General features: G+C 35.7%; 1 protein-coding gene across 2 annotated transcripts in view; it reads left to right on the top strand.

Moving 5' to 3' along the window:
• Nucleotides 1–1222: 1222 nt before the first annotated feature.
• The window catches only part of COL28A1 (collagen type XXVIII alpha 1 chain), a 66382-nt gene continuing 51873 nt past the window's right edge, over nucleotides 1223–15731 (top strand). The window contains exons 1-11 of one of the 2 annotated variants that reach the window (XM_015620162.1): nucleotides 1223–1267; nucleotides 1487–1555; nucleotides 7692–7765; nucleotides 8459–8611; nucleotides 9083–9642; nucleotides 10279–10299; nucleotides 10936–10992; nucleotides 12224–12277; nucleotides 12790–12831; nucleotides 13514–13540; nucleotides 14617–14661. In XM_015620162.1, the coding sequence (XP_015475648.1) occupies nucleotides 8479–8611; nucleotides 9083–9642; nucleotides 10279–10299; nucleotides 10936–10992; nucleotides 12224–12277; nucleotides 12790–12831; nucleotides 13514–13540; nucleotides 14617–14661 (939 nt within the window). In that variant the 5' untranslated portion in view covers nucleotides 1223–1267; nucleotides 1487–1555; nucleotides 7692–7765; nucleotides 8459–8478. Of the gene's footprint in view, nucleotides 1268–1486; nucleotides 1556–4921; nucleotides 7766–8458; nucleotides 8612–9082; nucleotides 9643–10278; nucleotides 10300–10935; nucleotides 10993–12223; nucleotides 12278–12789; nucleotides 12832–13513; nucleotides 13541–14616; nucleotides 14662–15731 lie in introns of those variants that run through there. The other variant, XM_033511857.1, reaches the window with a different exon arrangement.

Raw genomic sequence — 15731 nt, 5'->3', positions numbered from 1 at the left:
AGATGTTGCCTGCACTTCTGATCAGTTCCTGTTATATTCCTTGTAAGATCTTCTTATTTCTAATGTGAATTTATATGCAAAAATTGCTTTCACGCTGTTGTATATCAAACTATTTTTAGCAATTTCTCCTCATGGATGATGCATATTTTTTTTTTCTCTGCTCTGACTGCAGAGTACTCCAAATTTGCTCTATGTACAAGTCTCAAGTTCTTTAAGAAATTTAAATTATGTGGAGATTTTGAACAGTGAAAGCTCCATTTTGAACTTTCTTTGTTAAAGAAGAATTAAAATTCATAAGAGATCAAGTTATACCAAGGCTAGTTAATATTTTTTTTTGTTATTAACTGGAAGCTCTTTTTTCCCTAAAACTTTGTTATGCTTTTTCATATTTGATTCCTGGAAGGCTGGCTTTTTTGTTTAGTTTGTGTTAATCTGAGATTTGTTGTGTTTGTGTCATGTCTGGCCAAGGGGAACTAGCCAAAATAACTAAATCTTTTCAAGAATACAGTAACACCGAAATATTACTGGACTTTTATATACTGCAATGTGATGTTAACACTGGGCTTAATTACTATTTTGTCATGTCAATTATTAATTTAGTTATCTAAGTCTAGTGCTGCTCTCCCCTTTACTGAAAAAGAGGAAGTATATATTCTGTCATTGCCATTTTTAATGTTACTACCTGTTTGGGTTATGATTACTTAAACTTGAAATTTGATGAAACCTAGCAGACTGTTTCAGATATAGTGTTCTACTTCTCCCTGCCATGATGCATACCTGGTAGTATTGCTTTATCTGATTTTTGGTAAGAGAAGAAAACATTCATTACATAGGGAGTTTGAAGATGGAGTTCAAACCTCTCAGTCAGTGTAAAATGTATGTATCTTTGTAAATATTCCAAATTATATGGATTCAGCAGCATGATTGTTGAAGCTGTAGGCACAGGTTGCAAGACTGTTTCCTCCAGCCTTTAGTACTCTACTGAAAATTATTTTGTTTGCACAGAGCACACTTTTGTTCTTTGTATATGTTGGGATTATAACTTAATTTTATACAATTTCCTGTTAAAAACATAATGCAAGTTACTGTATTCAAATGTCATTTATTTTCAGGGTGAAAAGGGTTCAGAGGATACAGTAGGTCTAGCTGGCCCACCAGGTCTTTCACCTTGGTCATTCATTACTTGAGGCATTCAAAATAAATAGCCTGTTAAGTAAGGAAGGTGACTCTTCTTTTGATGGCAGAATGGCCTTTGTCAACTGCTTGGGTAAGAGTGAAAAAACTCTGGTTTCACTTACTCCATTAATGTTAGTGGTGGTTGCTGTATTTATTATTCAGTGGGATGCATTGGAGTTGGGAGCAAGGGGAATTGGAATAAACAGAGCAAGAATTTCACAGGTACATTCACTTTTTTCTGAAGGTAACTACTAATTGAAAAACTGATCTGTGGAAGTTTAGGAATTAGTGTCCTAACTAATCTTTCCAGTGTATCCAGGCTCCTGAAAGAATACCTGGACCAAATGGATTGAAAAGTTTGAGTGTTCAAAGTCCAAAGGTAACCCATGAAAAAAATCCTAATTTTAGAAGGATAGAGCAGGGGAAATATGTGACAGAGGACAATGCTTTTTATATATTAGAGCTTGTGTTCTTCTAGGAAAACTCATGAAATGAAAGGCAACTCTTCAGCTTTGATCACTGTAGGCTGTTAGAGAGAGAACTCCTCTTGAGCTCTATCATATGTTAAGAAGAAACATAGAGGATTTACAAAGGATTGTTTAAAGAATTTGAAAATTAGATATGCTGATTTTTAAGAATATTCTATGTTACTTAGCCTGACCAAAGTCCTTATTCAAGCTGAGAATTTTTTGTAGCCACAAAATGGCTACACAGTGGATGATGTAATGGCTACACATTTGGCCATCTCTGCTTTAAGCTGTTAATGAAGTAAAACATTTACACAAATAATTCTAAATTGGAATTTTGGATGGGTTTTTGTGTTGTGGGTTTTGTGGGTTTTGGTTTGGTTTGGGTGGTTTTTTTTGGGTTTTTTTTTCTCCTTTTGGGGGTAGGGGATATGTGTTTGTCTTTTTTAGGAACAACAAAGTGAGCCTGGTCCAAATGGAAACTGGAATTTCAGGAATGGGACTGCCAGGAAGTAAAGTGAATCTGTTTTAAACAGTTACCATTTTAATCTTTGCTCTGTTTTCGTATAAATATAAGTAATAATTTACCTTATTACTTGGGCCAGTGCTACATAAGGGACATAACGAGACTGTCATTCACTGCTCTGACAACCTAGAACTGTACTTACTTCAGTAGTTCATACTGCTTTGCCAATACATTGATTTTTAGCTTTCATTAACTTTGCAGTACTCAGAAGATCCCCGTGATGTACTGGTCCTCTTAATTTGTATATCTAAAAGAGAGGAATGTGTGAAATGGGTATTTAGAATCTCAGGATCAGGTAGGAACTAAGGAGTAAAAACAGTTCTTCTAGGACATATCCTCCCTCCTCAGTGTTGTATCTTAGTCTTTTAATATCTTGGTCTTCAGTTTCCACCTTCTATTACAAGGGCACAAATGTTTTGCCCAGACAGTAGCCTCCTTTACTTGGTGTGTATAAATGATAAATGATGAATGAGTCACCTGGTATGAAGCACTGTCATTACTATCATTATGCATTATCTTGTAGATACACCAGAGGGCAGGATTTAAATAGCATAAATATTCTTCATAGCTTAAATATTCAGCAACTAAGTGGTCCTTTTGATACACTTATTGCAATCTGGTTTTAAGAAGGCAAGTAATCGCGACTTTGCTTGCAGTGTATGAATAGCAATGGCACTAAGTCAGGATATATCTAGCTCTAAGAACAGTAATTTTAAAACCTATTTAAATATTTATTTCAAATTGCACCTACTAGTGATGTCTCCTAGCCAGAGAACAAAATATCTACTATTCTTTATAGTAATTATTGTCATTCTTATTAAGTGAAGATCTCACCAGGGCAAAAAATATAAATTTAAGGCAGTGAGTTTTGATTGATGTCATCAAAAAAACTGACCCATAGTGTAAGTCCTCTGACATTTTACATTCATGTACTCTAGAATATCCACCTTCTTTCATACTTTTATAGATCATATCCCGTTGGCATTCAGTTGTGGCTTTGCAAGCAACAGAATAATAATTTACTTTGTTTTCACACAGAAGCTCTCTCTTATCTTTGTCAATTCTCTCTTTTTATTCCTTCTTTACTGTCTTTGAGTTTCAGTAATGAGAATAGCAGGAATTATTCAAGGAGGGCAGATATGTACCAGTAACAAAAGCTATACATTATTTTTCCAGTAGAACAGATGACTTAGTATGTATGCAGGAACTAAAGGCTTTTTTACTTGAAATTCACTAGCAACATAAAACGAGTTGTACAGATAAAACTTTGTATTGCAGACTAGAACTTAGGTATGGTCATGTAATGGGTGGATTTAGACAGATTCAGTAGTCCTGGCAGCAGAATATGTAGAGCATCTGGTTTAGAGTATGTGGTTCAGGGCAGCCATTGGAACACTGCTGTACTGAAAAGCTTTGCAGGAAATATTAATGTTAAAACAATGCTGTAAATCTGGACTCGTTACTATCATCAGATTTGATTTCTAAGTGAATACAAAACTATGAAAATATATACTAAAAAGACTAGTGAAAAAAAAAAAAAAAAAGCTCTGAATTGTAAATCAACAATCCTGTTGTGGAACTGTCAAGATTCTTACTGTACTTCCAAACCACAGTAAGAAGGGAAGATGAGCTTAGGCTGTTTCCAGAGACCGGTTACAGACCAAAATGTAACAGATTTATGGATGTTCTAGCCACAGAAATACAACCAAACTTGAGCGTATTACTGTCCAACTATAACATGTGCATCAGAACTACCAGGGTTCATGTATATTTGACTAGTCAAATTGTTATGTCTAAAAATCATAAGTGTTAACATTTTCTGATCTCTGCCAGATGAGAGTCATAGTTGCAGGATTCCCAAAAAAAGTGAGAAATCTTTGAACACATCTGGAAATCCATTCGTTCAATTCTGTTTTGGCACACTGTGAAGATAAAACTTGCCATCTGCTGGAAAAGGCTTTTTTCCCCCCTATAGCTATTGATGAGATAAGCTGTTTGCAGTCTTGATCTAAGTGTGCATAAGGGTAAGAATAAGTATGTGAACAGTATGAGTGATCTGTATGACTAATTTGTTGCTAATGAAATATTTGATCATCACCAGTGTCTCTAATATAACAGATGCTGGATGCTAACAATTATTATCATTTGTAGCACTAACAAATATTTAGTGTAAAAATCTGTATTCCATTGAAATTCTTTGTTTTCCATGTGTGTAATGAAGGCAAAATTTACTTAATGAAGAAAATTAGCTTCAAGAAAGATGACACATATTTGACAGGAGACAGTGTAGAAGTTTTTGGAAGGAAGCTGCAGCTGCTGGGCCAGCAAATCCTTCCTCACTTGAACAGGGTGAAGAGCGTGAGCAGTGGTAATGGGTAGGATTTTTTTCTGTTAGCAGCATGTTCCTTCGGTACATTTCATGTTAACAGTATGAACAGACTGGCAGATCTGTGTAGGAGTGGTACTGTGTAGGCATGGGGCAAAGGTACAGCTCTCACATAGAACCTGTCATGGCTTAACCCCAGCCATCAACTTAGCACTGCACAGCCTCTTGCTTATTCTCCACCCTCATCAGGATGGGAGGAACAGAATCAGAAGGGTAAAAAGAAGAAAACACATGGGTTGAGAGAAAAAACGTTTATTATTTTTTCTATCTATTTTACCTAACCTATTTTAATTAACCTATTAATTTTTTTAACCAATAACAATAATATTGTAATGAAAAGGAAAACAGCAAGAGAAATAAAACCCAACAAGTGTTGCAAATTAAAACAATTACTCACCACAAGCTGACGCATACCCAGCCAGTCCCTAAGCCGTGGCCCCAAAAACAATCTTCTTCCAGCTTTTCATCCTGATCATGATAGCATATGATCTGGGATATCCCTTTGGTCAGCTGGGGTCAGCTGTCCTGGCTGTGTCCCCTATCAACTCCTTGTGCATCCACAGCCCACTCCCAGCTGGGCTGAGATGAGCAGAAAAGGCCTTGACCCTGTGTAAGCACTACTCAGCAACAGCTGAAATATTCCTGAATTATCAGCACTGTTTTCAGCATTAATTCAAAACAGCCCCATACCAGCTACTGTGGAGAAAATCAACTCTGCCCCAGCCAAATCCAGCAACAGAAACAGATTAATGTTATCTCCATCTTTGCTAAGAGCTAAGATTTCTTTGAGTTCCTTAGTACCTGTCTCACCCTTTAATTTAGTTAAGGTTGCGTATCGTATCATACTCATGGCTCACAACACACACAAACAGATAATGGTGTTTGCAAAGGTGTATTTCTAGTTGAATGTCTCCTTATAAAGGGATATACCCTTGGAGAAGCAGAAAGTGGTGCTTATGGAAGTGTTTAGTCTATCAATAGAGAGACCTTGCACCCAGGCTACATGAAGGATGTTTTACTGACCTTAATGAAGACAGATACTTTCTTTATGTTCAATGGTCACTTGTGCCTTATTCTTTTCCTCCCTATTCTTTCCCTTTCACCAACATTTTAATGAAATCAGCAGGAAATGTCCTCTACTTACTTAAAAGCTTAAGTACTCAGCTTACTTACAAGCTCCTAGTCAACATATCCCAGCCACTTGAGCTAATGTGGAATTTGCTGCTGCAGCTGGATTCTGCTAAGTCCATAGGGCCTGGTGGGATTCATCCCAGGGTACTCAAAGGGATGATGGCATTATGAGACTTCACTCAATGATTTTTCAATGGTCTTGGGAATCTGGAAAGGTTTCAGTTGTCTGGAAGCTGGAAAATGTTGGCCAAATTTTCAAGAAGAGATAGATGATGACTCTATTAAGTACAGATCTGTCAGTCTCTCATCAGTGTCTGGTAAAATTATGGAGATTATTATTATTCTGGGAAGTAATTAAAAACTCCTGAAGGACAATACAGACATCATCAGTCACAGCCAACATGCCTTCATGAGGGAAATATCCTGCTTGTCGAAGTTAATTTCCTTCTATGACAAGGTAACCCACCTAGTTGATCAAAGGAAGCCAGTTGATATAATTTTTTGGATTTCAGAAAAGTTTCTTATATTGTCTTTCACAGAATCCTTTGGACAAAATGTCAGTCACACAGCTGGATAAACACATCATGTGATGAGCGAGGAACTGGCTCAGGGGTCAGGCACAGGGTTATAGTGATCTGGTGACTTGTCTCTAGTGGGGTTCTGCAGGCTCTATCTTCAGCCCTGTGCTCTTCAACATCTTCATAAATGATTGGGACACATGTCTATAAGGTATACTAAGTAAATTTGTTGATTACGTTAAATTGGGAGGAGCTGTTGACTCCATCAGAGATGCCCTGCAGAGAGAAATTGATTCTCTAATTGAGAAATGAGAGGGCTCAGCAACCACCATTTGTATGAAGTTTAACGTGGGCAAGTCCCAGATTCAGCACCTGGGATAACCTTGGATGTAAGGACAGACTGAGGAACAAGAGGCTAGAAAGGGCTCTAGAGGTCCTGGCTGGCAGCAAGGTGATGATGGTAGTGTGTCCAGGGAGCCAGGAACAGGCACTGGAACAAGCTCCCCAGGAAAGTGGTCACACCCCAAGCCTGTAAGAGTTCAAGAAATAATTGGACAATTCCTTCAGCACGTGGTGTGATTTTTGATGTTTGGCTTATGCAGGGCTAGGAATTGGACTACATTCTTGTGGGTCCCTAACAACTTAGGATATTCTGTGATGCTCCCCTGTGACCAAGGTGCTGAGGCAGTGCCTATCCAGGAGGATGTCTGCTACCTTCTGCTGGGCATTTGCACTTAACTCCCTCAGGGCATGTTATGATTCCTTGAGACTTATCATTAACATGTTTTTTTCGCTTAACACTGTGATAACACAGTTTTAGTCTGAAGCCTGCCAGTAGATTGAGAAAAGATAATTTCCATGCAACATTCTGGAAGCTGCCTAGCTGCCTTCATGATTGCCTTTTAGATATCCTGTCTGTGTCTGATGCCTCAGAAGATTTAAAAGGTAGGAAGAATTTCTGAGGAAACCAGCTTGAGAAGATTTTTTCTTTTTTCCTTTTTTTTTTTTTAAGTTTTCTTTTATTATTGTAATTGCTAATATAGTTACCACCTTTGAGTCCTGCAGTCCTGGCAGACTCTCAAACCATCAGGTCAGACTTCAGTTCTAGCCTGCAAGTGATGTTGTACTGCTCTCACATTTCTGATCTAGCCAGTGCGGCAACATTAACACAGACAAGTGTCATGTGACTGGCAGAGTGAAGGGTAAAGATGTAGGTTGTATAAAATCAGGTTTTTTAAATGCAAAAGTGCAGTTACTTAATGTGGAAAAGCACTTGTGCTCCCAGCCTGACACTGTCCCTTTAATATAATGGCTTGGTCTCTCGCTCAGCCCTGGCCAAGTGCCCAACTATCTTAGTTTAAACTTTAGCCAACTAAACAGCAGCAATAAAAGATAAAATATCTATATGCAAGGTAGAGCCATTTACAAGTGTATAGGCTACTTATTTGTAGATTGTTTTATTTTGGTAAAAAATCCATATTTTCCAGCATGACCTACAGGACATATTTTCTACACTGAAATCTTTCTAAATCCACAGTTTGCTTTCTGGATATCTTCAAAGGTATGAGACTTTGTTATTTCCTCTCTGGTTTTAGAGGACTGCACTTACAGTTTCCATATATATGTATGTATATATTTCCTGCTTGATGGACTTGAAAAGAAGATTTAGGAAGGATTTTTACATTTAACATATTTTATTCATTATTGATGATATTTAAAATTAACTTGTAAATGACAGACTTTTTTTGTGTAAAGGAGTTTTAATTCAGTATTTAATTTAGTTCAGTATTCTCTAAAAATATGTTGAATTGCCCATTTAAACATTCTCATTTTCATTTTATCAGTATTTTGTCATTATAATAGAATATTATCTTAATGAAAAATACTGCACAGATTATGTAACATCCATTTAATATTAATATTTCATTATTAACTACTAATTTCATTAGTAAGCCACTGTTTCTTAGAAGAATAAATTGTTCATACTGATGCTCCAGACTTTTTGTTAAGAAAGAAAAGGCAGTGTTACACCCATTTTCTTCTGTAATAAACAGGTTCAACTATCCATGTGAGCTACAGTTGAGATAGTGCTGGTAACTGTGCTTCAATTACCTACACAGTGACTTTTTATAATTGTTTTCTATATATTTTTCTCTGGAACAATTCTTCCCATGAATATGCATTTAAAGTATATGTATTTATTTATTTGCTTCTGTTAATGAGGTATTCACAGCTGGCTTTTTACTTTAAACAGGAAGGAAAGGTCTATTTGGGATGAAAGTTATTATGAGGAAAAAATGTTTTTTCTTTTGCTTTATACTTCTGGCTGTGATAACAAACCAGATAGTACATGGGCAAAACAGAAAAAAAGGAAAGAATATTTACTCTCCTATGCCAAAAGATGAAGGTAAAACCATTTTCTTAAAATTTCTGATTGACTGTGTTGCATGTATCCATGCATTTTAGCATAATTATGTAGTAATTGATAAATTTAATGTAAATATATAAAATATTATTTATTTTTATTATATAGTCTAGAAAATACTTTTTGACAACTTGGACATGGATTCCAGTTTGACCAATGATTTTCATTGACATGTATATCTCTTAAGAAAAATTATAGGAGACCTGATTTTTTGTTTGAAATTGCATGTGCATTTTCTATACAAAATCTACTAAAATACTAAAACATATCAAAACCCTAACTTGACAATTTTCATTAGAATTCCTTGGATTTTTACAGTGAAATTTATTGTTAGAATTTTTACTGAGAAGAGAGAGGAATCTTTGGGAAAACTATTTTTGCCAAGAATTATCTGAAATCTGTTGTGCAGGTATTCTCATCATTCATAGATTTCACTTTCTTGTTCCCTTACAGGTGATATGTGTCTTGTTGATATAGTCTTTATCGTGGACAGTTCAGAAAGTGCCAAAAATCAGTTGTTTGATTTACAGAAGGATTTTGTTCAAAACATAACTGACAGCATTTTCCAGATGAAGCCAGTTAAGTCTCACATGTATAATGTCAAACTAGCAAGTATGCAGTTCAGCAGCACAGTTAGTATTGATCAACCCTTTACAGCCTGGAAAAATGTCCAGAATTTTAAGGAGAAAATCAGCTCTCTGGGCTTTATTGGCCATGGCACTTATTCCTATTATGCAGTTTCAAATGCCACTCAGCTGTTTAAAACTGAAAGTCGTAAGACAAGTGTGAAAGTGGCTTTTTTGATGACTGATGGTGTGGATCATCCAAACAGCCCTAATGTCCAAGGGATAGCTGCAACAGCTAGAAGTATTGGAATATATTTTATTACCATTGGCCTTTCTAAGACAACAGTCCAAGAAGAAAAATTGCGCTCAATAGCTGGTGATTCGTCCTCTAAACATGTTCTATGCCTGGATGATCAGAACCTGGTAGTTGATGTAACATTGCAACTGGTAAGTTGTCCTGATGTTAATATTGTCGTGTGTCTATCCTTGGCAGATTTCATCTAATTTTAATTAGGTAAGCCCTGAAGACAGTGCAGGGTTTTGTGGTTTCTTCTCTGCTACAGCAGGAGTCAGGGCAGATGGAGCTTCCTTCTCTCAGCCACTCTTCAAGGAGTTGTGTGTTTGGACAATAGTAGCTCAGCTGTCCTGATCACATTTCCCAGCACACAGAGTTGTCTCTGAGCATATGAAAATACTTTAGATGGTAGCTTGAGCTCATGCATAATCACTGAGTCCTTCCCCTATGTATTGTTCGTAGGGCCTTTTAAAGGAAGTCTCTGATTAGGAAGTCTTTTCACAGTCCCTGTTGTTAGCACTGTGTCTTGCTTAGCTATGCTGTTAATTCTCATGTGTTGTCTGATCACTGAATTTCACATGGAATAGCCCTCTCTTCCTACCAAGAACTCCTTTCTGTATGAGTAGTTCCACAGACTGGTTCTTGCTCATTTGAGGAAGGAATGAAGGATGAGGGTATTTACCGACTCTACCCTTCTTCTTGGATTCTATAAACTAGAGAGGAAAATGTAATACTCTGTTAAATTAAATAATATCTATATGAAAATACTATTTTTCTTTTCTTTTCAGGAATCCTTGCTCCAGAAGCAGGTAGGGTTTTTGACCTTTGTGTGTGATTGCTCTTATTGACACTAGACTTCCCAAAGTCTGCTTCTTCTATAATGCAACAATATTTGAGAATTAATCAATCTTCCATCTCTTGTTAAATTTTCTGACCATGATTACTTTTATTTTAACTTTCCTGAATTTCTTCTGTCCTTTCTCCTGAGAAATCTACAATGTTAGCTCATTAGTGAGTAGTATCAATAGTAAGACATAAAGAATTCTTCCTACAAGAGTGGAATAGGTCTAATGTAAGATATGCAAATTCATTTGTGGTCTCATTAGAAAACAATAACAATGTTAAAATGGTTCAAAATTTCTGTAAGGTTTCCCAGTTTTGTGTACTATATATATGCTATGTTAAATATTTGTAATTATTACAGTGACTACAGTCTCTACAATAAGAGGGGTTTTTTTGTTATAAATAAATCAAGTAACATATTTTGGTTGCTCTGTATGGAAGTTTAATGTTGATTTTATGAGAAATAAATATATTGGAACATCATTTATTCCTATGATTCCATTATTATGTTATCTGTGGCTAGGCAAAACCATATTTTTTTTCTTTAAAAATTTGAAGTAATATATTTGAAAATCATTCTCCTTTATCTATTAACCCTGTAGTGTGTGCGGAAGATCTGCGAGTGTGAAAAGGGACTAAAAGGAGACAAAGGTGATTCAGTAAGTATGCATTTATATGAGTAGGCTCAAGAATTTGACTTTTAATCAAGATCAATTCTGCAGAGTACTTTAATTGGTTACTATGTGAACTATGTGCAAAACAAGACATTAGCTGTGCCTTTACTGCAAAAAGATTGATTTATTGTAGCATGTCATGTTGGCAGTGAAAGGCCACTGTTGAAAGAGCTCAGAAAAAAAATCTATCCATAGTCAGATACTACCCTGAAAATGTATTTCTATTATTGAGTAATAAAACACTGTGGATAAATAGATGATTCAGGAGCCCAAATAAAAAAGTTATTCTTGAATCTTGCAATGGAAAAGGAAAGGTCCACTAGACAAAGGTTTTCGCTCCCCACCAAATTCTGTTTTTGTAAGGGGTAAAGTTTCAAAAGTCTAAGGGTAATGGATATATGAGGAAAGGTCTAAAACTCTGCCTCCAACACTCTTTTCTCTTGTGACACTTCAGCACATATTTCTTGGCTCTAGTGAGGAACAGAAAAGTGTGAGTTCGGACAGTGGGTGACCTCTCTGACCATTTTTCTGTCTTTAATGGTTCCCCTAGAGACAAGCAAGGTACATTCAGATGTTTTTGTCTTTCCCCAAAGACTCTAATAGGTCAACCATACTGTTAGCAGCTTATGACACCAGGACCCATCATTCAATCCTTGTGGATAATGTGCATCTGGATAATGTGTACCAGAACCTCTGTTTGCAATTTAAAATTTATGTTATTTTATCCAAAATTATTAGATGTAGCCTGTTATACAGATACATATACACCAAAATTTCTAGTCCCCAACATCATGATCCTCCAAAGAGTAATAAAAAATGGTGCAGTACTTTTTTCCTTAGGGCTGCTGAGCATTGACCCTAAACTGTTCTGTACAGTTTATTTTCTAAGCAGAGGAGATGAGACAGTGGTGATTAATTGAAAAATAGGAAGGAGGAACTGTATTTGTTTTCTGTAATGCCTTCCTGAGTAGATTTTTCAGATGCTCTGTAGAAAATTTATTTATCGTTGAGTCTTGTTTAAAAAAAAATTGTAGATACCTTATAACACCAGAGTGAGTTTAGCTAAATTAATATCATGTCACATGTACAATATTTGAATCAGTGGGGGTTTCTACCAAAGCTTATTCCAGAATGATTTTGGACTAAAATATAGACTTAGAAAAACTGGAGAATTTTATTCTCATAATGATAATAACATTTTCCTGCTTTGTTTCAGGGCAGTGCTGGCAGCAAAGGGGAGAAAGGTGACCCAGGACCAAAAGGAAACAAGGTAATGTGAATTTAAAAGAAATAAAGCAAATTTCTATCCAGTTATTCAAACCATAGATGAATACAGCAAAGAAAAAGTATGTAAAAATAAGTTCTAAATTTTGAGATTTGCTAGTTTATAGTTAGCTGCTTTAGAAGTGTGAGATAAATATTTAGAACTAAACTGCTATCAAGTTAACACTGCCTATCATATTAGTTTTTCTCTGACAGCAGAGGTCTCTGAATATAGCTAAAGGCTCTTTAGGTTCCACAGAGCTTTCTAACAGTACACAGATTCCTTGATCAGAGTGCTTCACTCTAATAACTAAGATTTCAGTCATCTAATGGCAATGGTTGAGTTTTCTATGTTAATGATGAGGAAATGTGTATCCTTGATTGTGGAAGGAGGGAGTGTGACTGTTAGTAAACAGGAACAAACAGTTCTGCTTGTTTAACAGTGTTATTGGTTTTAGTGCAATAAGGATATATGAAAGTGCAATACGTATTTCAGTTGTATTCCTTTGCTTCCAATAGGGTGATGCTCAAAAAGGAGATCATGGAGAGAAAGGTGAAGAGGTATGTGAGTACTACAGTGCTAACTCATATTTTGTCTTTTCAAATTTTTCGAACTAAAAATGTTATTTTCAATTTTTGTGTGTCTACTTTACTCAATTAAAGCACCTACACTAAACCAGGCTGTAGCACTACACTACAGCCTGGTTTGCAGAAGCTTGTATACTGAGAGAAACAGTCTAACCATGTGCTTAAATACAGAGAGGAAATGCTACTGGGAGCTTCTGGAGTTGTGTGATTTTGAATTGACTTGCATTAGACTTATCCCAAAGACAGACCTGATAAAAACACTACATAGTCCTTCGGCGGCTTCTAACAACTGATAATTCTCAGGATTCCTGTTGATTCACTGGAGAAAGATTAACACTACACCCTGTATAAGAGTAACTCAGTTTAAAAGTCCCATTTAAATGGCAGCAGGTATCTACTAGGAGGCTGGCAAACTAAGTGGCATATTTGCAGCTAATATATGAGTAAAAAATCCACATCTAGATTTGAAGAGAATTATATGTTAAACAATTTCAGAGAGATATTTTATTGTTGTGAATCGTAAAACTTCTGAAACATAATTTCAGAACACAGTTTTACTGGGTGAAGGATTGGGGATTTTTCTACTTAAATTAGCAGTATGTTAGGCTTTTGCTTCGTCTTTTATGACTTTTTCCTATTTTCAATTTTTGAATAGGGAGCTCCTGGCTACAAGGGAGAAAAGGTAAGTTTTTTGTGGAATAAAAGTAGTCTGAAAATAAATTGTCACTTGCTGACAGTGTATGTGAAAGAATGGAAAAAAGAGCTTGTCTTGTCTATTTGTCATGAAAGCTTCTAATGCAAACCCTAGAAAAAAATTCAAAATTTGTGCAAATGCTTACAGACTGCATTGCTGGAAATAAAACAAAAACCCCACAAAATCAGAGAATGTAATCTAAATATAAAAAAAAGTGTCAATGACCAGAAATACAGTTTTTGGAAGGAAAAGAAGTGTGGTTTGAAAAAGAAGTTAACTAGAAAGAAAGGAAATGTTCACTACAAAAACAATGTGAAATCATTAGCTTTTGAAAAACTTACCAAAAGGAGGCTTACTTTTAACTTACTTATAACTTACAAGGGCTACTGCTTGATCAAGAAAATTTTCAACATAGTCTCTCCAAGAAAATAAACAAACTATACATTTCAGTGGCTTGCAGGATTCTAGAGATGAATTGCAAAGTGGACCATCATGGAAATGAAACAGAGATGATCCCATTTTTACTTTTCTTGGTTTTGACACTACATTGTTAATAAAAGCAGTGCCTCTATGAACCTTTATATTCATTAGTAAAATGTTTCAATCAATTTTGTGGTAAGTTTTTATGAAAATGGGAATAGCAGACTCATAGGTCTACTTTTCATGCGTCTGTCAATATGTTAAATCATCACTGAAACACTTAATTCTTTCTTCATTCCATATGTGCCATCTCACAGTTGTTACTCAGGAAAATCTCAGGCATCACAGTAATGAACAGAGCATGGAAAGAATCTCTGGAGACAGTGGAGTGAAGCAGAAAACTGCTGCAAAACTTATTCATTATAAAATATATTATCCTCTGATATAAGTTGGATGTTTTGCAATTTTTTTCAGAAATATCTTGAGTAGAGAAATCTTATCTTCTACAGACCATATACAATGATGCCACTTCCAGGTCCTCAGAGTCAACTAAACCTCTTGTGCTACTGCTTGCAGAGTCTTTAATGGATGTAATGTAATCAAATCATCTTGTTTAGCTGTGAACCTTTTGATTTCTTATAAAGGGTGAAAGAGGAGAATGTGGACCTCCAGGAACAAAAGGCGAAATAGTAAGTATAATTTTTATTTGAAGTGCTTTGTGTTGATGAAGATACTAGAAAATCATGTAACATATTCATAAACAGTCTGAAAAGATTATTGTAAATTTGGAATACCTTATAATTCCCTAGTGGTAGAGATACATTCATAGTAGAAGTATGATTTGTGGAAACTGAACCCACAGTTCACCACATTATTTGTTTTCATTTTGCATAAGAAATGCAGATCCTCACCTAAAATAAAAGCTGCCCTGACCAATGCCAAGCCTTGCTTACATAGGACTGAGCATCTTATGGAGAGCACCCCATTTATTTCCTTAGAAGATTAATTTCAATTTGGGAGTATAGTTATATATAGTTATATTGCAATAAAAGCTGTTTCCTATCTGACATGAAAACTTTCAGGTCTGTGAGCCCATCTGTGCTGATATAATTCACACTTCTATCCAGTGTGTTAACCTGGAGTGCAGAAGTGTTGCAAGTGAATACAGATTTTTACCTGGTTTATTTATATTCTGAAAGATGGAAGGATGATGTATTGCTAAGTGAGATAATTATGTATCTTGAGTTCATACAGGCAAGTTTGTATGAGTCATGAAAACCGCTGATTTATAGTTAGAACTGCTAAGAACTGCCAATTAGATTACACTTATTGTTCTATGAAACCAGATTTCTTCAGTTTTACCACCCATGTTATGCTTACTTTTATCAAAGACCACCTTGAAAAGTTTTTGTTTTCCTAGAAGCTGCTATTTTATGATTAATTTCAGGCAGGAATTAATAAATATTCATTCCAGAAGTATTTATTGCAAAGAAAAAAAGGCATTATAAATAATAAAAATCTAAAGGCTGAGAATATCTTGTGGGATACTGTGGTTCAAAATGGCAGCAAATTTCAGACTTCAGTGAGTCAGAAAATCAAAAATACCAGTTAAAAAGGAGAGAGCTGCATCTATCAGAGGAATAAAGAAAGATCATACCTTCTTTATCCAGACATGTGAGAAATAGCATGGTGTTATGTGAAATGTCTACTAAGCTAAAAGGAAGCTGTTCAGAAGCTGGCAAAGAATCAAAGCAGCCAA

Source organism: Parus major, chromosome 2 (genome assembly GCF_001522545.3).
Source record: "Parus major isolate Abel chromosome 2, Parus_major1.1, whole genome shotgun sequence".
Taxonomy (NCBI): Eukaryota; Metazoa; Chordata; class Aves; order Passeriformes; family Paridae; genus Parus; species Parus major.
This window is presented reverse-complemented; position numbering and strand designations above follow the sequence as displayed.